General features: G+C 33.4%; 2 protein-coding genes across 2 annotated transcripts in view; one reads left to right on the top strand and one right to left on the bottom strand.

The window, feature by feature from the left end:
- PEX3 (peroxisomal biogenesis factor 3) overlaps window positions 1-22168 on the top strand; it is a 36579-nt gene extending 14411 nt beyond the window's left edge. Inside the window, exons 4-12 of the mRNA XM_032274583.1 lie at window positions 2692-2735; window positions 3970-4094; window positions 4407-4473; window positions 4581-4635; window positions 5178-5346; window positions 7500-7570; window positions 11789-11911; window positions 18038-18134; window positions 21938-22168. Of these exons, the coding sequence (XP_032130474.1) occupies window positions 2692-2735; window positions 3970-4094; window positions 4407-4473; window positions 4581-4635; window positions 5178-5346; window positions 7500-7570; window positions 11789-11911; window positions 18038-18134; window positions 21938-22021 (835 nt within the window). The 3' untranslated portion in view covers window positions 22022-22168. The remainder of the gene's footprint in view (window positions 1-2691; window positions 2736-3969; window positions 4095-4406; window positions 4474-4580; window positions 4636-5177; window positions 5347-7499; window positions 7571-11788; window positions 11912-18037; window positions 18135-21937) is intronic.
- The window catches only part of FUCA2 (alpha-L-fucosidase 2), a 29889-nt gene continuing 22229 nt past the window's right edge, over window positions 14701-22360 (bottom strand). Inside the window, exon 7 of the mRNA XM_032274582.1 lies at window positions 14701-15110. Within this exon, the coding sequence (XP_032130473.1) occupies window positions 15102-15110 (9 nt within the window). The 3' untranslated portion in view covers window positions 14701-15101. The remainder of the gene's footprint in view (window positions 15111-22360) is intronic.

Raw genomic sequence — 22360 nt, 5'->3', positions numbered from 1 at the left:
TTTTTGTTTGTTTGTTTTTTGACAGAGTCTTACTCTGTTGCCTAAGCTGGAGTGCAGTGACACAATCATGGCTCACTGCTGAGTACTTTCTATATTGAATTTTTGGAACCACTGTTTTCTTTTGTCATTTAGAATTTTTATAAGAATTACTTAGAAATTTTTCTGACAGAACATTCAAAAAGAGATATGATTTGCTTATGATACATTAAATACTTCACCTTTGAATTGTGGTTGATTCCCAGTTTAATCAGAATACATATGGCATTCTACCATGTGTCCTGAACACTAGATTAGATTAAGGGTGAATAAATGTCTTGCATGAGTTACTCAACACATTTTCTGAACCTGTGCCAAGTAGGAAAGAGATGACTAAAACTCTAGAGTCTGCTCATTGGCAAAGAAAGACAAGAAGCTAGTAGTATCCTTACAATTGTAATAATAACTCAATTTCTTACTGGAATGCAAATTTATGTCTGAAAATTATAATAAAGAATATGGACTTGTATTTTTTTATATCTGTGGCTTTTATGTTTTCTAGTACTGTATTTTTATTGTATTTAACATAAGTACTGGTCTGTGACAGACGGGGAAAAAAAAGGAAAAAATACTGATCCTTCCACTAGTGGTTTGAAAAGCACTAAACTGCATCCGCATAGTACATCTGTACAATGGGATACTATACTTTAGTTAGAATAGAAAAGTGGCTACCATCTGTATACAGTAGTCCCTCCCACCTTATCCATAGTTTCACTTTCCAAGGCTTCAGTTAGCCATGATTGGTCCAAAACTATTAAATGGAAAAATCCAGAAATAAATAATTCCTAAGCTTTCAGTTGTGTGCCATGGTGAATAACATGATGAAATCTCCCTTCATCTAGCAGATCCATGCTGTAGATGCTATCTGTTTGTTAGTCACTTAGTAGCCATCTTGACCATCAGATTTTTGAGGTATCGCAGCGCTTGTGTTTAAGAAACTCTTATTTTATTTAATAATGGCCCCAAAGTGCAAGAGTAATGATGCTGGCATATTACATTTGTGTTATTTTATTGTGAGTTATTGTTGTTAATTTTTTTACTTTGCCTAGTTTATAAATTAAACTTTATCATAGGTACCTATGTAGAGGATAAAATATAGTGTATGTAGGGGTTGGTACTATCTTTAGTTTCGGGCATCTACTGAGGGTCTTGGAAAGTATCCCTCAAGAATAAGAGAGGACTACTGTAGTACTATGGAATGATCTCCACAAGATATATTGCTATATTTTTTTAAAAGATAAAGAAAAATGTGTGTAATATTTTTCACTTATCTAAGGGGCAGATATAAATGTGTGTGTGTGTGTGTGTGTGTGTGTGTGTATATATATTCATTTATATAAAGCAAAACGATGGAAAGTGGAAGCATTTTTTAAATAGTCACCTATGAAGAAGGGAGAAAATGAAGGGAGTTAGGAACAGACTTCTTTGAATATACTGTATTGTATAAACTTGATTTGGGAACCGTATAAATATTTGATGTAATTATAAAACTATAATGTTTAAAAAATATATAGCACCATAAATCAAATTAATCTAAATATGATTCTAGTTGGTAGTATAACTACAAAGACAGAAACTGTGCTAAATTGCTTTAAAACAGAAATTTGACTGTATCTCCTTAGTAGCATATATACTCTTTACACACAAAGAATTGGAAAAACAGAAACTTTAAACTCTTTTCAATATTGCTGTTGTTACACTGAGACTGTTGTGTATAGAGTGAAGGATGAAGCAAATTAGTAATTATGTTGGTTTCACTTATTTTTAATGTGGGAAAAAAGAAATACCAATGCAAGATCAATAAGATTCAGTTAAAAACCCTTTGATTAATTTTAGACCAGTTTTTAAAATTTTGCCAAATTTAGAAATATCAGTATGAATTCATGGTGTATATTACCTTTTTTATTATATGCACATATAAATAAACAAATACTTATTTATTAGCTTAGTTAACTGGAAAAAATCTTAGAAATAATGACCTACTCTGTAGCAATAAACATTCTTAATCAAGGGTTTTGGTCTCTACAATTTCCTGCTATTAGAAACCAGGACCCAGTGAAATTGGTGATTTCAAGTCTGCAGTAAGAATTGAACAAGATGAACCCAGAACAAGTTTCCATGTCAGAAACTGTGAAAGTTATAAAAGACTAATGAAAGATTATATAAATCAAAAGGATTCAGGAGCCAATGTAAATAGTCTTCCAGAAGTGAAAGATGGGTAATTTGAACATCGATAGAGATAATAACTGCAGTGGATTGAAACGTGAAATATGTGAAATATATGTGTAAATTCATGTGTTTATGACCATAAAACAAAAAAACTTGATATTTACCTTTGAAGGATTATAGGACCTACTTCATTATTTCTAAAACAGCAAGTTAGGGAAAGAAAGAAACATTTCCTCTGCTTTTCCTGTATGATTTTATAATACATGTATACATAACACTCAAGAAAAAGATTGTAAGAATATATACTAGTGAAAGTGGTTGTTACTGATTACTGGAATTACAATTTTTTTTAACTGTATTTTGTGCGCTTGCTTTTCTGCAATTATGCTATTTTTAATTAAAAAAATCTACATCTATAAAGTTCAGAGTCTTCTATTAGATTATCTAGATTATTTTCTTTCTTTTGTTTTTTATTTTGCTCTTTAGGCCTTCAAACAAACTGGAAATATGGGAGGATCTGAAGATAATAAGTAAGCCTGCATATTCTGTGTGACAGCACATCCATGAAATATTTATAAAGGGAAATTTTTTGTATTCTATTAGGATAACTCTTCTTTACCTGCCTTTTAGAATTGTTGTTAGGATTAAATAAAATAATATGGGTAAAGCAAGTAGATCAATGCCTGGTTATAGAAAGCATTCAGTAAATATTAGTGGTAATGCTATTGTTATGATGATGGTAGGTAAAATTGTCCTAGACTACATATGTCTTTATTAGGTACTGATATCTCTAATGTACTTTAAAGGAAGTTTTTATTCCAATCCAGTTAGTAAATTTACTTTGATATTGTATTGCAAACTTTTGTTAGTAATAAAAAATTGAAACAAAAACCTAAACCAGGGCCTACATATCTGCTTGTCTCAAAACTTCGTACTACCTGTTATTCTCATTTTCCCATCCATTCAACTAATCCTTGTCAACAGAATGATGCTTAAGCCTTGCCTATTTGAAAACAAATTAAATGTCTCTAGTTCCCTGTATTTCCTTTCAGCTTTTATACTTTTTCATAATCCTTATGACCATGACCAAGATTTCTACATTCCCTTTCCTCTCGTCACTCCCACTCATGCTTTGATGCACTACAGCCTGGTTCCACACCTGTGTCTCCACCCAAGCAGATCTCTAAAGCATCAGTAACAAGTTCTGTGTTGCCAAATCTGCTCTGCATTTTCTTCCTGCTAGAACTCTGGGCAGCAGTCAATACCTTCACTCTCTCCTCTGTTTTGAACAGTCTGTCCTAGGCTACTGAGAAGCCAGTTTTACCAAGCTTCCCTAGTCTTTTTGTACCTTTCTCCATTCCTTACACAGACTTATCCTCCTCAAGCTGCCATTGAAGGCTAGAGTTCTTCCACACTCAGTCCTCTTCTCTTACTGGAAAATAGCTCTGTTGACAAGTAAGAGTTCTGAAGCTGCAATGCTTTGTGCTTCCCAGACTTTTCCTTGTTTTCCTTTCTAAGCTGATAATACATACCTCTTTCACCTAATTTATTTTATTGGTTATTGTTTCAATTAAGGGATCATACCTAATTTTTATTAAAAAGGAGAGACTGTGAAATATTCTGAATTGATATATTTTTATGCCTGAAACAGTTATAAATATGTTTTCAAAAGTCATCTTATGAAAAAATAACCATAGCAATGGTTCATGATTTCACACATGTATATTAACCACAGTACCAAATGGTTTTCTTTTCTCTATGAAGGTTTCACAAGAAGTATCGTGGCTGTATACAGTACCTGTATGCTGGTTGTTCTTTTGCGAGTCCAATTAAACATAATTGGTGGATACATTTACCTGGATAATGCAGCAGTTGGCAAAAATGGCACTGTAAGTTTAATAGACTTTAAGAATTCTCTTATGAAATGGACATTGTCTTTTCCCTCAAGAGGTTCAAAGTTTAACTTATTTATCCTGATACCAATTTCTGTGAAATAAATATTTTTATATTTCATGTGATTGTGAACTTTTAGTATTATGAATAATTTTTATACTTTGAAACTAGAATTTTTGGTGTATTAAAAAATATTATTTTCCCATCATTTAGGATCTTAAAAAATCTCAGCTAAAGTTATATTGAAAACATTACTTATTTACTAGTTTAAAACTTGGATAATTTAACCTTATTTCTGTTTTGTACAGACAATTCTTGCTCCCCCAGATGTCCAACAGCAATATTTATCAAGTATTCAACACCTTCTTGGAGATGGTAAGATTCTTATTTGTGACTTTTATGCTAATTTTAATTCATTTATTTGTGGTATTGAGGAATTTTTTAACTAAGCAAGGCTTTTGAGTTTGCTTTTTCTTTAATAGGCCTGACAGAATTGATCACTGTCATTAAACAAGCTGTGCAGAAGATTTTAGGAAGGTAAGGCATTTTTCTTTGACTTTTCTGACTTCCTGATTCTGATGAATGAAAGAAAATTAGAATTATTCTAGTGAAGTCAGTGACTTGACAAATGGTGGTTTGTGAAACTCTTTGTAATCTAATCAGATACCAACCTGGGATATTGCCTTGTGGGATCCATTTTCTTCATCAGTATCAACCTTTGTATACAGAGGGGAAAGTTTTAATATTTCATTGTTTATTGATTGATTTCCATACAAATCAGCAATATTAGAGACCTACTTTGAAATCTGCCTCTGAGGCTTTTACCTCCTACTTATACTAGTAATATCTATAATTATAGTAGGAATTCTCTTATGAAATCCACAGAAATCTTTTTCTTGGCTCTGTAGCAATGGCCCTTAACTGGTGGCTGATTTCTTAATCCATTCTATTCCAGTCAGCAGTTACAGGTGTGAGCAGAAGAAACAGGATTTTAGATAGTAGTCTGTTAAAAAAAAGAGTGTATATAGGTTGTGTTGTATAGTTTCAATTTATCCCAATTCCCTTTTCTCTGTTTCTAGTGTTTCTCTTAAACATTCTTTGTCCCTTTTGGACTTGGAGCAAAAACTAAAAGAAATCAGAAATCTCGTTGAACAGCATAAGTCTTCTTCTTGGATTAATAAAGATGGATCCAAATCTTTATTATGCCATTATATGATGCCAGATGAAGAAACTCCATTAGCAGTGCAGGTGCTTAATTCATAACCATTTAATCAAAACAGTTACTCTATACTTTTAAAATTTTACTCTCTCTTGAAATTTCGATTTCTGAGTCTCTTGAAAGGTAAGTGATTGAAAGGTATATATTTCAATAATTGAAATAAAACCCCATTAATTTAGAAAACAAACTGCCATTATGACTGATTTCTAGTTAGAAGCACATAACAATTTTAGATATTTGGTACATTTTTATTATCAGGTATGCAACAGTGGACAGTGTGATGTATGCTAGAGATGTAAAATGAGTAAGATATGCTCATTACACTTGGGGAACTGAAGATACAGATTCTATTCGTGTGGCTACACATAGCTTTCTATCAGATCAAGTACCAGAACATAGAGCTGAAGGTCAGGGCAAGATTATAAAGAGCTTTGCATGCCAAGATAAGGAGTCTGAACTCCAATTCGTAGACAAAGAAAGGTAGATTTTAACCAGTCCAGTAACATAATCACCTTTGCATTTTAAAAAAAGTGAATGATGGCAGTACAAAAATGGACTGAGGACATTATAGTCATCCACTTGAGAAACAAGGTCTAATCCAAAAATTATCAACTATGGTGTTGCTAAATACTGGTGTATCCTGGGTAGTTGTTATATAAGTTATTCATTAATTAAGAATAATAAAAATGCCAGATTGCAGGTTATATGGCTCATTTCCTAAATTCCTTTGTCTGTTGGCTTGCACTCATTATTTGTAATTGGGAGAACAGCTCTCAATTGACAACTGGAAAAGCCTTAGAACAGAGAGACCCCTATGCCATACCTCAGCATAGAGGCACTGTTAGAACAGAATGCCTTGTTTTCATTGCCTGCAGGATTTTCCATTCCCAGAGACCTTAAAGATGAACCTGTTTGGGTGCTGAGAGATCCTACATTCATGGGTAGGCAAAAAAAAAAATGTTGTATTCCATTTAAGGAAACCCTGTAACTTGAAAGTTAGAGACTAAACTGATCAAACAGAACAGATGGGACAGAATTAATGAAATAGGAGAAAACTTACAAAATAGAATCTCAAGGAGACACAATAAGAGTATTAAAAAATCTTTTTAGGACTCTAAAGCAATTTATGGTTTTCAGAATTCAAAACAGAACTAAAAAGAAAACAATTCAAAGAAACAGATGAAGAGAGAAATGATGGACCAGATCTTACTGAACTGAATTAAAACCTGAAATTTAAGATTGAAAGGACACATAGAGTTTCAGAATAGATTGATGAAAAAAGACACACATGTATACTGATAAAATCTCTTACCGATAAAAGAAAAAAACATGGGAGGTTGAGGTGGGAGGATCACGTGAGTCCAGGAGTTCATGACCAGCCTGGGCAACAAAGCAAAATCCTGTCTCTAAAAATTAAAAATTTAAAAATCAGCCAGATGGGCATAGTGGTGCATGGTTATAGTCCCAGCTACACAGAAGGCTAAGGAGGGAACATTTTTTAAGCTCAGAGTTCGAGGCTGTGGTGTGCTATGGTTGCACCATTGCATTCCAGCCTGGGCAACACAGTGAGCTCTGTCTCTTAAAAAAAATGCTTTGGGAGGCCAAGGCAAGAGGATGGCTTGAGGCCAGGAGTTTAAGACCAGCCTGGGAAACATAACAAGACCCTATCCCTACCAAAAACAAAAAAAATATTAAAAATTAGCATGGTGGCCCATGCCTGTAGTCCTAGCTACTACTTAGGAAGCTGAGGCTGGAGGATCACTTGAGCCCAGTAGTTCAAGGTTGCCTGAACTATGATCATGCCACAGCACTCCAGCCTGGATGACAGAGTGAGATCCTGTCTTAAAATAATAATAATAATAAAATTAAATTTAAATTAAAACCAAATTCAGACCTCTGTAAACTCAAAACCTATTTCTTCTTTAACTATACTAGAAATCTATCCAAGAAGGGCCAGATAAACAAAGATCTTACTAAGTGTAATTTTACTTTTACTCATGTCTTAAATACTACTTATCTGCACACACAAACCATCACAGCATTTTTTAGTCTAATTTTTTTATTGTTGATAGAACATAGACTTTCAGATTTCCTAAATTCTTTATTTTATGAATGTGATTAGTTTCATCATGATGCTGTGCTAATGTTTAAAAACCTGAAGTGTGACATTTTAATTCTATAGGCCTGTGGACTTTCTCCTCGAGACATTACCACTATTAAACTTCTCAATGAAACTAGAGACATGTTGGAAAGGTATGTATACTTCACATAACAGGAAAAATGTGTGCGTATGTTGAATGTACTTGAGACCATTTTTTAGTTTTTCTTGAGCGACATAGTCAGTATAATATTATATTAAAATTAAATTTTTGGCTGTTCCCCAGCCTTTAGATAGCATTTCCTACTCAAACTGGAGGGAAGCAGGGATTCCTTAGGGTGTAACTCAGCTGCTAACTCTACTATCTGAATTTGAGTTCTATCTTTTGTTTTTCTAAGTAGGAATGTGGACTTTTTTTCCTTATTCAGACTTCCACCACATCATTTCATGAAGCTCTGCAGAAGGTCATCAGTAATCTTTTGCCATTTCCAGTGAATCTGTGATGTTCATCTTACTTGACCTTTCTCTGATATTTGACACTGTCTTTATTGAAATTCTTGCTCATATAACTTTCATGATAGTATAATTTTTCTCCCACCTCTCCTATCATTTCTTAGATTTTTCTATCTTTGTCTTCCCTTTAAACATCAGTGTTTCCAACCTGGCGCAGTGTCTCACGCCAGTAATCCCAGCACTTTGGGTGGCTGAGGCAGGTAGATTGCTTGAGCTTAGGAGTTCAAGACCAGCCTGGGTTTGATGGCAAAACCCCGTCTCTTAAACAAAAGAAAAAAAGTTAGCCAGGCATAGTGGTGCAAACCTGTGGTCCCAGTTACTCGGGAGGCTGAGGTGGAAGGATCACATGAGCCCTGGCAGGCTGAGGCTGTGGTGAGCCATGATTGCACCACTGCATTCCAGCCTAGGCGACAGAGTAAGATCCTGTCTTAAACAAAACAAAACAAAAAAAGCTATCAGTATTTCCCAGGTATTTGTTCTTACTTCATTGGCAACTGCCTCCCAAGCAACGTTTTGTACTCTCATTACTTTAACATGCTAGTAGTTAAAGCCAAATGTCTAGCCCTAGCCCTCCACCCTCAGGAGCTTGTCTGGATTGAAATTTCTACATTTCATAGATAGAAATAAAATTTTTTCATTTACTTAGTTCATTTATTTCATTCAATGATTAATCAAATATGTATTGGCTGTTTGTGGTATATTAGGTACTGTTCTAAATGCTAGGTCTTCATCCCTCCTGGAATAAGTATGTTAGTGGGAGAGAAAAATAATAAACTAATAAATCTGATATAATATCAAGTATTTGTAACTTTGCTGATGAAACACAAAGAAGGTTAAGGAGTTAGAGAGTGACCAGGGATGCTGTTTGTAATAGGTTGGTCAGAAAAGGCTTCTTTGAGTTGACGTCATTTGAGCAGAGACCTGAATCTACTGTGGAAATGAACCTTATAACCCAGAAGAATACAGTTCAAGGCAGAAGAACAGTTGCAGGAATCCTAATGCTTGGCTTGTTCAAGGAATAGCAAGGAGGCATTGTTGGCTGGAGCACAGTGAATTAGAAAAGCAATAGGGATGTGAGATTGGAGAGATACATGGAAACTCCAGAGTGTGTCGCACTTTGTAGTCCATGATAAGAAATTTGTTTTTTTATTCTTAATGTATAGGAAGCCATTGGAGTGTTTTAAGCAGGGCAATGACATCATCTGTGTTTATAAAAGATCTCATTGTTCTATGGTTAGTTGACTACAAAGAGATAAGAATAGAAGAAGGGAACCAGTTTCAAGAGTTGAAGTAGCCTAATCAAGAGACAGTGGTAGCTTGGATTGGGTGGTAGCCATGGTGGCAATAACAAGTGATTAAATAATAGATTTATGTTTAAGGTTGAACCAGTAGTACTTGTAGAATTTTTTGATGTGGGTTATGAAAGAGGAGGCAAGGACGACTCCGAGGTATTGAGGCTGAGCATTCGAGGAAATAGGAATTGCCATTTATATTTTGACAGTGTTAAGCATATCCAAGTGGATATGCCTATTGGCAATTGAATATGCAAGTCTGGAATTCAAGAGTTATTTTACAAATATAACTTTGGGAGTCATCACTTTATATATGGTATTTAAATCATGGGGATAGGAACAGATAGAGACTAGAAGACAACTGAGTCATAGAGCACTCCAACATTTAGAGTTTGGGATTGGGGGAAGAGCCAGCAAAAGAGACTGAGCAGGAGCTGCCAGCGAAAGAAAAGAAACACCAAAAGAATGAGGTATTTTGGAAGAGAATTGAAGACAGTGTTTCAAGGGGACTATGATTAATTGGGACTAATGCTTCTGAAAGGCCAAAGGAGATAAAGACAGAAATAAGATCAGATGTGTCAAGATAGAGTTGTTGAGTGATCTTGTTGAGAAGTTTCAGAGGAGCAGTGGAGATAACCTAATTGAAAATAATTAGAATTTAGCAGAGACCAAGCATAGACATGTTTCAACATTTTGCTTTAAGAGATTCCAAGAAATAGGGCAGTATTTAAAGGGAATGTGGAAGCCAGTATATTTTGACTTTAACATTTTTTATACACACCTTCTATTAAACTCCATGAGATGAGTAATTTTTATCTGTTTAGTTCACCAGTGTATCTTGAGCACTTAGAGCAGTGCCCTGCATGGAGTAGATACTCAAAGTATTTACTGAATTGAAAGGAGAGGGATAAATTGATGTCGGAAAGCAGGATAATTTTAAGAATAAACAACTTTGAATAGGAGAAAGGAATGAGATTCAATATGCAGTATAATAATTTAGGAGTCAAGGAGGGATGGCAGAGGATAGGTCAGATGCATATAAGTGGGTAGATGGGGTGGGACAAGTATGTGGAAGTTTTCTCTTCTGTTTTTCTGTGTGTGAAATAGGAAGCAAGTTTACCTATTTCTCATTCTTTCATTGGCCTAAATGAATTCAATAAGAAGAATAGAAATCAACATTTTTGAGTGCTTATGCAGCAAGCACTGTTCTATACTGCTTTACCTGTCTTAAGTCACTCAAACCTTACAGCAACCCTAGGAAGTAGGTACTATGATAATCTTTTCTTCAGTTTCCATTTCTTCAGCTTCTATCTCCTTAATCATTTTGTCTTCTTGGAACCTTACCATATTACCTTTAAAAGAGAACAAGGTTCAGCCTAAATTTACCATGCAAACCAGCAATTCCACTCCTAGGTATCTACTCAAGAGAATGAAAACATCTCTAGACAAAAACTTGTTCAGAAATTTCATAGCAGCATTATCCACAATAGGCAAAAGTAGACACAATTGAGATTTCTGTTAACTAACAAAAGGATAAAATGTGATGTATTCATGCAATGGAGCCCTATGTAGCAACAAAGGGGTACAAGCCATTGATACATGCTACAGTATAGAAGAACCTTCAAAACATTATGCTATCTGAAAGAAACCAGACACAAAAGACCAAATATTGTATGACTGTTTGTATGAAATGTCCAGAAAACTATACAGACCAAAAGTAGATTAATGGTTACCTGGGGCTAGGAGTGAGATGAGGATTGACTGGAAATGTGCATAACAGGTGATGAAAATGTTCTAAAATTGGGTTGTAGTGATAGTTGCACAACTATGCAAATTTACTAATAATCATTGACTTGTACATTTAAAATGGGTGGATTTTATGGCCTCTAAGTCCAACTTCAATAAAGCCATTAAAATGCTTTTAAAAAGAGAGATGACTAAGGAGAAAAGGTAGACAGATACACACATACACATGCACACTCTGGTCAAGAAACCTGACTATAACTAGATATTTTGTAGCTTTCATAGCATCATTATATATTATTCTTTATATTAAAGAGTTTTGTGAGGTACTAAGAGAGTATAATTAAGATCAAAAAGCCCTGGTCTCATATTCAAGCTCCCCGATTTACTAATCACATACTTTTCTTCAAGTTTCTTCATCTCTCAAGTATCAATTCCTCATCTGTATACAATAATATTTTCCATCTCATTGGAATATCGTGCTAGAGGTTGTAAAGCCAACCAATAACCTATGACTATAAGGGAATTCAAGAGTTTCCTCAAAATTAGTAGTACTAGTATTGATTTTTTTAAAAAAATACATTGTACAAAGTACTGATTAGTATAAAAAAAAATCTAGTGAACTGGGTGAATAGTCTCGTTATGTTGTGCTAAATGAGCTCATTTTTTAATACTTTTTAAAGATAGACTCCTTGATATATTTTTACAGTATTAGATTGTGACTAGAAATGTTGGTGGCTTTCAAAGGTAGCCACATTATTATTGAATTTGTTTTCTCTTCCATTGAGAATCTAAAAAGTAACTAATACTTCTTATTTTATATAGCCCAGATTTTAGTACAGTTTTGAATACCTGTTTAAACCGAGGTTTTAGTAGACTTCTAGACAATATGGCTGAGTTCTTTCGACCTACTGAACAGGACCTGCAACATGGTAACTCTATGAATAGGTAAGATGACATATAAAAATGTTATACTAATGAATGCTCTAAAAAAATGGTGCTTCACTTGTCTTTTTGTTCCAGATAACAACAACAACAAACCTAGTAAATTTGAGTGCCTCATTTTTTAACAAATTAGACTCTGTTAAACTAACAATGTCTTCATTAGCAGAAGCTAATGTTCGTTTCAGTATTAAAACTTGCATTCTTCCAAAAACTTTGCCACTATATTGAAGTACTTAAGTTGTGAAATTACCTTTCCATAAGTCGAATTCTAATTATTGGGCTTCTTGGGTTTTTTTTAACTCTTTAGAATATAAAACTGACAATGTACTTAAATTTTAATGCATTATCTAATGTTATTCCATTACTGCATGCCATTTTGGTCTGCACAATTCAATACTTTGGTCCTTACAATAACCGGGCATTTTTGGCATAGATTCTCATTTGATGAATTAGCCCCTTATAGTTCTACAAGTACTTAAATGTATTTATTTCCAGTCCTTATCATAGAATTAGAACTATTTAGCTATTGCAATTGTTAGTGATTTTAATTATAACTATTACTAAATCATGGTCTTATGTATGCCATAACATATCTTACAGTTTTTTAATATCTTTATTATCCCAACATGAGTTTCTTTGATTTCATGTTAGAATTTGCCTTCTTTAAGGATTTCTGTTTTGCAGTTTTTTATATCAAACTCAGAAAATAATGGATACTAAATCAGTGTTGACTGTAAACTCATTTATTAAAATCTGAGACACGTCCTTCCTATAGGAAGTGGCTTAAAACAGTTTTTTTTAAATTGTGGACACAGTAAATGATAGGCAATATGTATGTGCAATATCCAACTTAATCTTTAAATACATAGGGCCAGAAGTTATTTACCTAATCCTCTGAGACCCTTCTTTAATTTTACAGAAAAGAATAATTTGACATTGACATTGAGCATTTGGAATGCTTAGAGCCACAAAATTTATTTTCTGAAGTAATTTAAATCTCACCCTAAAATGTTTTAAAAATGTTTTAAGTTATACAAAAATAAATTTTAGCTCAAAACCAATCCCGTATACTGTATAAATCAAGGTGCTCCAATTAGTAAAATTTCACTATAATCTGTACATAGCAAGGTATTCATTATTTCCCAAGTGGTGATACATAATTGTAATGGTTATTTTAACATAAACAAATATTTGATTTTGTACACTGAAGAATTGTAAAAATTATACTACAACCACATCAGCCATGATAGTGTTTCTTTTCTGAACTATAGTACCCATTATCTGCACTTTTATATACAACCTACATGTGCTGTGAATTGGAGTTTTATTCATCAGTTACATTTTAAGCTTCCTCTCAAAAGTCAAAGACTATCTTGTGCCCGTTCATATTTCTTTACTCACACAAGGCACTCAGATATTTTCTATGTGTTTTTCTATTTCATTTGAATAACCAACTTCATGCTTCATGATTCAATGCTAGAAACATTTCCATCAAGCCTATTATCATCATCGTTTAATATGTTGTGAAAGTTTTAGCCATCATAGTAAGTCAAGAAAAAACAAATGGCTCAGGCATGTAATCCCAGCACTTTGGGAAGCTGAGGCGGGCAGATCGCATAAGCCCATGAGTTCAAGATCAGCCTGGGAAACATAGGGAGAGACCCCATCTCTACAAAAAATATAAAAATGTAGCTGGGCATGGTAGCACATGGTAGTCCCAACTAATTGGAAGGCTGAGGTGGGAGAATCGCCCAGGAAGTCAAGGCTGCAGGGAGCTGTGATCATGCTACTGTACTTCAGCCTGGGTGAGAGAGTGAGACCAAAAAAAAAAAAAAAAAAAAAAAGACAGAAGTAAGGTTTTTAATTATTGGCAAAGACACAAAGTACATTAGTTATGATTATCATCATTAATAAGCCAGACCTCTGAAGAGAATCAACTGAAAAATGATGTAAACTAATAAAGGTTTTAATTTATATGTATATAATAAAATATATACGCAACGTGTATGTGTTATATGTATTACATATGCATATGATATAATGTATAATGGATATTTAAAAGTCAAAAGTGCAAATGAAATCCAGAAATACATAGCAATAATAATAGCAGCTAATACTTTTTCCATGTGCTAGTTTGATGATAGGTATTTTTCAGAATGTATCTCATTGAATTCTTAAAATAATCCTAGGAAATATGTACTAGTATTCTTCATTTTCCAGGTGAGGAGACTAAGACACAGAAAAATTAAATAACTTCAAGTCGAACAGCTAGGAAGTGGTAAAGCCAAGTGTTCAATAATGTCTATCTAATATCAGGTAGATTTTTAATTTTTCTCCAAATTTTTAATTATTCTCCAACACTATGATTAATTAAGGTTTAAGAATGTAAGGAGAGTTAAAACTAGAAAAGCTATTTTGGTAATCCATAACATTAATAAGCTAATAAGATAAAAAAACATTATCTTCAGTGTTGCTGAAAAGACATTCAATAAAACTTAACATTTATTTTGGATAAAACCTCTTACTAGAAATAAAAAATATGTTTTTATATAAGAAAATAATACTTGAGTCAGATGTGATAGCTCACATCTGTAATCCCAATGCTTTGGGAGGCCAAGGCAGGAAGATTGCCTGAGGCTAGGAGTTCAAGACCAGCCTGGGCAACATAGCAAGACCCCTGTCTCTACAAAAATTTAAAAAACTACCAAGAGGATTGCTTGAACCCTGGAGTTCAAGGCTGCAGTGAGCTATGATCATGCCACTGTACTCTAGTCTGAGTGACAGAACAAGACCTGTCTCTTAAAAAAATAAATAAAAAAGAATGTTTGAAATCAAAAGCAAATATACTTCATAGTAAAACTAGAATGATTTCCATTAAATTCAAAAACAGTATAAAGATGGTCACTATTGACATATTATTTGGCATTATTCTGTTATTCTATCTAATATGGTAAGATTGGTCACTATTGGCAGATTATTCAGCATCATTCTATTATTCTATCTAATGTAGTAAGGCTAGGAGAAGACCAATGTTGAGATCCAATTCAGGAAAGCTATTGATTTTTTAATATATCTTGAAAATAGGTAACTTTTACCGTTAGACAGTGAAAAAAAGAAGGAAAATAGACAATTTACTGAGTGTACTTATCATTTGAATAAACTATTAGTTGACTGTTGGTTTTCTAAGTTAAACTCATGCAATCTTTAAAAATGATATCAATTTTGAAAAGGAAGAAGAAAAAGCTGTTGTTATATGAAGGTGACAGACTTTATACTTAGAAACTCAAGAGAATCAACTAAAAAGTGTAAAATTAGCTTTCCAAAATTAATCTATAAATATAATCAAAATACTATGAAAATTTTATTGGAAATTGGAGGATGGTTGCTTTTTTCATTTTACACCTGACAAATGATAATAAAGGTAATCTAGAGGAATAATGGAGTGATAATGTTTAAACAATTGTTGGAAAAGAAGAGCAATGAATATGCTTTCCCTGTATAATATGTAATATAAGGTATAATTATTTAAATAATTTTATTTATAAAAGAATAGATAAGTCAGTGGAATAGAATATAAAATCCAGAAGTAACTCTAAAAAATATAGGATATTAGTAATGATTGTGGGGAATAGATTCATTATTAAGTAAATGTTGGTAAGACTAATAACAATTAGCCATTTTACAATGACTAATAAAATTCAGGAGGTTTAAACATTTAAATATACCAAGTAAAAACAAATGAACTGATCAAAAACAGGTGAATCTTTACATGACCTCAAGATGGAGAAGGTACTTCTAAGAATGAAACTAAAGAACTTTATATAAAGAAAAGGATAGGTTTGACTGTATAATATTTTAACTTATAGATCAAACAAGCTTTTATAAGCTTTATCATCAATATTAAGTGCAAATATATAGGGGGAAATATTTGCTCTCTCTCTCTCTCTATATATATATACACACATATATATCATACATGAGTGTAATAGCATTATATACAGAACTTTTGCACATCAATTAAGGAAGGAAACACCTAAGGAAAGAAAAATTTTCTTTCCTAGAAGGAAAATTTGCATCAAAGACACAGATAATTCACAAAAAGAACAGGTGGAAATGGCCAATTTGTCTGTTCATCTAAGATTTATAGAACATGTGCTATGAATCAGGTACCATACTAGGTTTCTGTCCCCACGGATCTTACAATCTAGTGGAGCAAATAGTAAATATAATTGTATAGACTATGAGAAGTGTTAGAAAGGAGGAGAACACTGAACATATAACAGAAAAATTTAAACAAAAGTGGACAGCCAAGCAGTTTTCCTAAGGAAATAATTTAAACTGAGAACTAAGATTGGAAGCTATTAAATATGGCCCTAGACTGCAGTGGGGCAGTTGACATTCTGGGCAGAAGCCACAGGGCAAAGGTTTTGAAGCCACAGGACAACCAAAGTACATTTTAAGACCTGTAAAGAGGCTGGTGTGGTAGCTGAACACATAGAACTAGGAAAAGAGTGGTGTCAGACAAATCCAGAGACAGATCCATTCAGTTTGCAGTGAAGAGCTTGGGAATGTTACTAAATACAACTTGCATTCTTTCTTGTGGCTGTCATCTGGGAACACTGGAAGGCTGCTGGAGAGTTTTGAGCAGGAGAGTGATGTGATGGAATTTACATTGTAGGATTTGTTTGACTGCATTGTGGAGAAGGAACTGGGGAAACAGGGATTGGGGCAGTACACAGCAATGGATGAATGAAGACTTATTAATCAATTGAACAAGTATGTATTGGGTGTCCACTGTACACCAGACCCTTTACTATGTGCTGGAACTATACAGTGCATAAGATAGACATGGTATCTAACCTCATGGAGCTTGCATGATAGTGAGGGGGAGAGAAAGCAATCAAGTAATCAAAATCATGATAGATTTTGAAAAATGCTACGAAGACACCATGAAAAAAAATAATGCCTGCTTCCCTCAAGAATATATAAATCTCCCCACTTCCTTTATTCTTTTTTAAGCGTTGCTCCAAATCTCAGCATAGCACATTGGTTGTACACCCTAGTTTCAGCATTTACATAATATTTAAAAGGAAATTTTGAGTGCTGCCCTAGGTTGAAATGTATGAGATGTCATAGTTAATGTAATAAGACTGAATCTACAAGCCCAACACAAAAATGAGTCTTGTTTAAGTCATTATATCACATACATACAGTGATACATACAGGTATTTATTTATGCATCCAACAAATGTTTATTGAGCTTTAACAAGTTAGGAAGTTATTGCTGTAGTCCAGGCAAGAGAGAATGCTCAGCTTGGAATCTGTTTGGCAATGGGGAGTATCCTTGGCACTTCTTTATTTTGATGTAGGTAAGAGAAAGAAGTGCCAAAGATTTTCAAAAGATTTTAAGATTATTGAAAGATTTCTTTCAAGAAATCTTTAGAATATCTGATTGGATATAGGCAAGAGAAGTGCCAAGGATAATGGCCATATTTTCTGCTTATACACCCTGATAGATAATGGTGGGGGGAAATACCTGATATTGTTAGTAACTAAGAGAAATGCAGATTTAACCTATAAGATACCATTTTCACCTATCAGATGTAGAAAGATTAAAGAAAAAGATAATGTTAAATGTTGAAAGAAGGCATAAAGGAGCAGATACATTCATACCCTTTGACCCAGTGATTTCATGTTTATACAAAAAGTTATTTATATTAAGAAAATTTAGGCAAAAACAGAAATGCCTAACTCTAGGGAGCTCATGATATAAATTGTCATGGCTAGCAGATAGATTATAGTCATTAAAAAACAATCAGACAAATACTTTAGAGGAACTTTTAATAAGATGGAAAATACTCATAACAATGAAAATGCAAAACTGCGTGCTTAGGAGCTTAGAGGTTTTTGGTAGACACAAAAAACCAGATATGTGTAAAAAACACCAGAAGATGTTGGTCATGATGTCAATTAGAGTTGTTACTTCTAAGTGATAGAATTGTGTTTTATTTCCTTTTTAATAGAGTTCCAAAAATATGTTTCAGTGGCTATGTTTTACTTTTATAATTAAGATGTTCAATTTCTGTGAGGTCATTTCAGAAAATAATCATTACTGTGATGATTTTTCAGTCTTTCCAGTGTCAGCCTGCCTTTAGCTAAGATAATTCCGATAGTAAACGGACAGATCCATTCAGTTTGCAGTGAAACACCTAGTCATTTTGTTCAGGTAAGAAGAAAGCTTGGGAGTGTTATTAAAAACAAATTGTATTCTTGGTGGTGGTGATGTTTGTGTAACATAAAGTTACATTCTTGCTGAGATATTTTTTTCAAAAAACGCAGAACTTGAAACCACATGTAGAGTGTCCCATGAGAGTGATAATGAATCATAGCAAATGGGTAAGTTTGAGTGCCTTTCTCCATGTTGTAGTCCAGCACTTACTGGACTGCATTTTAGTCCAGGTATATTATAGTGGTCAGTTGAATTTATATAGCATAAATGTTTTGCATTAAGCTATGCTAGTGAGAAGATGGAGCCTTGAGGCAGATCAAGGATCCAGTTCCACACATTGCAAGGAAAACTAAACAAATTTGTGAAGAAGTAAGACATTTTAGTGATTAATAAAATGTAGCTGTTAATAGTGCATCAATAATATGCTCACTAACAGCTGCATAAACAGTGGGTCATTTAAACATTTTATCAGACTACTTATAACTTCATCTTCTTTCTTCATTTCCATTTAGAATGCATTGAGTAATTCAGTAATTCGTTGAGTAATTCAGTAATTCACTAAGACAGATATTATAAACAAAATAACTTTGAATTTCTGAGTCATGTGCAAACTTGGAATCTGTGTTATAAGTTAAAAAATTGTTTGCAGTACCAAATGCAAAGTGCTGCAATAGTGTACAGTGAGAAGAGACCCTATGGCCTAAGCATAAAGCTGGCATCTTCTTAGTGTGACTTGTCTCAGACAATGCAGTGTATCCTCTCTATAGACATTTTACTCTTGGGAACATGAAAAGCACTGAGACTGAGTTCTGTTTCTTCCTTTCACTGGGGTGTAATCAGCTTGTCCTTCACATGCACATTTTCCCTCACTGGACTCTTCAGACTTTTGTCATCTTTCTTACCCGTAAGAGCTGGGCACTCATTGCAGAAGAAATAGTGAATAAGGCTGATCTCATTTTACTGAATTTTAAGCTTCACATGTATATCAGTGTGAGAAAAAGGTCATAACTTTGGGCATTTGAACCTTACCTTTACTTTTGTCCTCTTCTGTAGAAGTCCCTGGCTTGGCCAGTAGGATGTTCATTTTGACAGATGAGTGGAAATTACAACCAAGCATAAAACATCATCAGTCTTCATGCTTAAATAATTTTATGCACTACATTTTCATTAAAATCTATATACTTGATAACAAAAACAAATGTTTCAGTATAGTCAAAACACCATTGATACTAATGTTTACTAAAGTTTTTTGGTGTAACTGGATGTATATTAAATGTATATACTAGAGCATTGATTGACAAAGCTATTACAATTATAGTTTAATTTTTTAACATAATTTCTATGAGTTAAAATACTAAGTGGTCCTCTTTATAAATTGTCATATGCTCTACTATTTCCACTTACCTTTTTGTAAAGCCTTTGCCTTGATTAGAATGTTAATTTACATAAAATTAATCCTTTTGAATTACTGCTACTACTTCAACAGTGGTATGTAGGAAAGCCTATTGTGGGAATGCTGTAGAACAGGGGTTGGCAAACTACAGGGCCAGACAGTACATGTTTTAGGCTTTATGTAACATACACATTCTCTGCGGAAACTACTCAACTCTGCTCTGGCAGTGTGAAAGCAGTCAGAAACATACATGAACAAAAGAGTGTGGCTGTTTCCATAAAACGTATATACAAAAACAGGCAGCAGTGGATTTGGCCTGCAGGCCATACTTTGCTGACCCTTTTGGTAGAAGATACTATATGGTAGTATAGTTGATAAAGTTAGTAAATGGGAAAATCAGAAAACAATTGAGAGAGGTAGTTTTTCAAATTATTTTCAAATAGCTTTCAAATAACATAAGCAGGAGAGAAATTATTTTGGGTGGCTTTCAGATAACATAAGGAAAAAGCTTTTATGAATCTGAACCAACCCTGTGATACGTAATTTTTATCTCAGGCTACTGAAAGCATCCTGGAAGCTGCATCAGGATACAGTATTTGAACAGACTGAAGTCTTTATTATAAAGCTGATATAAATTAACTATGACCTATGAGCTAAATCCAGCCAACCACCAGCTTTTGTAAGTTGTATTGGGTGACAACATGCCCATTGGTTTATGTGTTGTTTATGGCTGCTTTTGCACTACAATGGTAGTGTTTCTCGGATTTGTCTATATACCTCACATACATATATACACACATATATCACAGCCCTCCAGGGTTAAAATCATTTTTAGTTTATAAATTAAAAACTCTATAAGCTCCTTAAGATTAGAGCTTTTTTTGTAACTTAAAACCAAAGTACTTATGTTAATAGAATCTAAACTATGAAAAACAGATTGTACTATGACTGTTGGCTACTATTAATAATTTGTTGTGCCAAAGTGAATGTGGACCTGTCTGCTACTGTTCATGCTGTTGAGCATTCAGCCTGCATTTTCTAAAGCTGACTTGCTAGTATTTTTTTTAATCTACTGTAACTGTTCCGAAAGCTTCATTTGTATCATGTGATTTACATGATTTGGCCTTCATTTGAAAAATTTTCCGCCTCTGTTCTTTTCTCATTGGCACAAGACACTTAAAGTAGTACTATTTAAAGCCAATAAGAACATAAATATAAACAAATGCCCTAAAATCGGGAACAATAGTAGGTTATATGTTTTATCTTTCAAATAATCCAGAATGTGTTTGAGTTTTATTTTACATATTCATAAAAATCAAAACACAAAATTTCCCCTCAAATTCTTGGGCCTCTGAAAGCATGTCTGCAAATCCTGGTTTGAGAAACATTGATCTAAACCTATGTTTCATTGAACATTTAGACTGAATACTTTGAAACTAAATAACATCAGATTCTCTGATGAGATCATTTAACCATGTATCGATTGAGATTAGGACATGCCTAAGCCTCACTTGGATTTTCCGATACTTAAGAAACAGAGATCATAAGGGCCAGGTTTACTTCATATTTCTCTGACACCCTCAGAGGCTCTCAACCTTTGCTGTCATGGACCCTTTCTCAGAACAATATGTTTAAGTGCATACAATAAAATAGATAATATTATAAAGGAAACCAATTATATATAGTTTTCAAGGTTTCTTTTAATTTATGATGTAGCAATATTGCCTCTTTATTCATGCGTTAAATCAAGATGTAATGAGAATTCTGATAATTTCCGCAACTGTCACATAATATGAAAATGTCTATGATTTCTATTGAAGACAGTCATACAATCTGCTAATATCATAATTTATTGCCTACATTCATAATTGAAAGATGAAATTTTGGTTAGAAGTTAATGAAAATGAAGATGTGATTTTTTTTCTTATCTTTACATTCACAAATCCCTTGGCGTGTTAAGAACCCTTACACTATAGTGTATATGTGTGGTTCATGTATGCATGTATACATACTACAAATATACATATCACGTTAGATCTTCCAGAAAATAATATGCCCTTAACCATGTTATGTCAGCTTCCAGCAAAAGTACCTTTACTCTTACATTTATTCAACAGACACTTATCTAGCACTTAACATACACAAAAACTCATTTGAAGACTATTTGTTTTTTTTTCCCCAAAGTCACACTTGAACGCTTATGATGTCACCATCCCTCATGTAAGAACCTATATAATAGCTATCTTTTAGAATTTATTACAAGAAAAACTACTCAATTTCTTAAATGGTTTGCTTCTTGGCCTTTACCACAAAACTTAGAGCTGAATTCATTTCTTGATTGCAGAAATTAATTCCCAATTATCTATACCTTTTGCAAACTATAATGTTATATTGTCATCTTTGCTAGGATCTGTTGACAATGGAGCAAGTGAAAGACTTTGCTGCTAATGTGTACGAAGCTTTTAGTACCCCTCTACAACTGGAGAAATGATTTTTCCTTCAAGAAAAACTACAGTGCGATTCATTTACTTTTTAAAAAACACTGGGTAAATCACCTATACCTAGAGTAACAATTTGTTTTAAAATGCCTGATAAAAATATATTCTTAATAAAAGTCTTCATTTCATAATGAAATCAATTTATTTGGCATCTCAATATATTTTTTTAGATTCATCAACAGGCCGGGTTTTGTGGACATATATATGTACACATGTGCAAATATCAGAATTGTTAATAATTTGTTACACATGGACATTAGTTCCAAACTGACTAAACACCAATGTAGCTATATATATATATATATATATATATAGATATATATATACACACA

The sequence above is a fragment of the Sapajus apella genome, unplaced genomic scaffold (assembly GCF_009761245.1).
Source record: "Sapajus apella isolate SASKATOON/1434 unplaced genomic scaffold, GSC_monkey_1.0 scaffold6, whole genome shotgun sequence".
In the NCBI taxonomy this organism is placed as follows: domain Eukaryota; kingdom Metazoa; phylum Chordata; class Mammalia; order Primates; family Cebidae; genus Sapajus; species Sapajus apella.
Note: the sequence above shows the minus strand (reverse complement) of the source record. Positions and strands in the feature narration are given on the sequence as shown.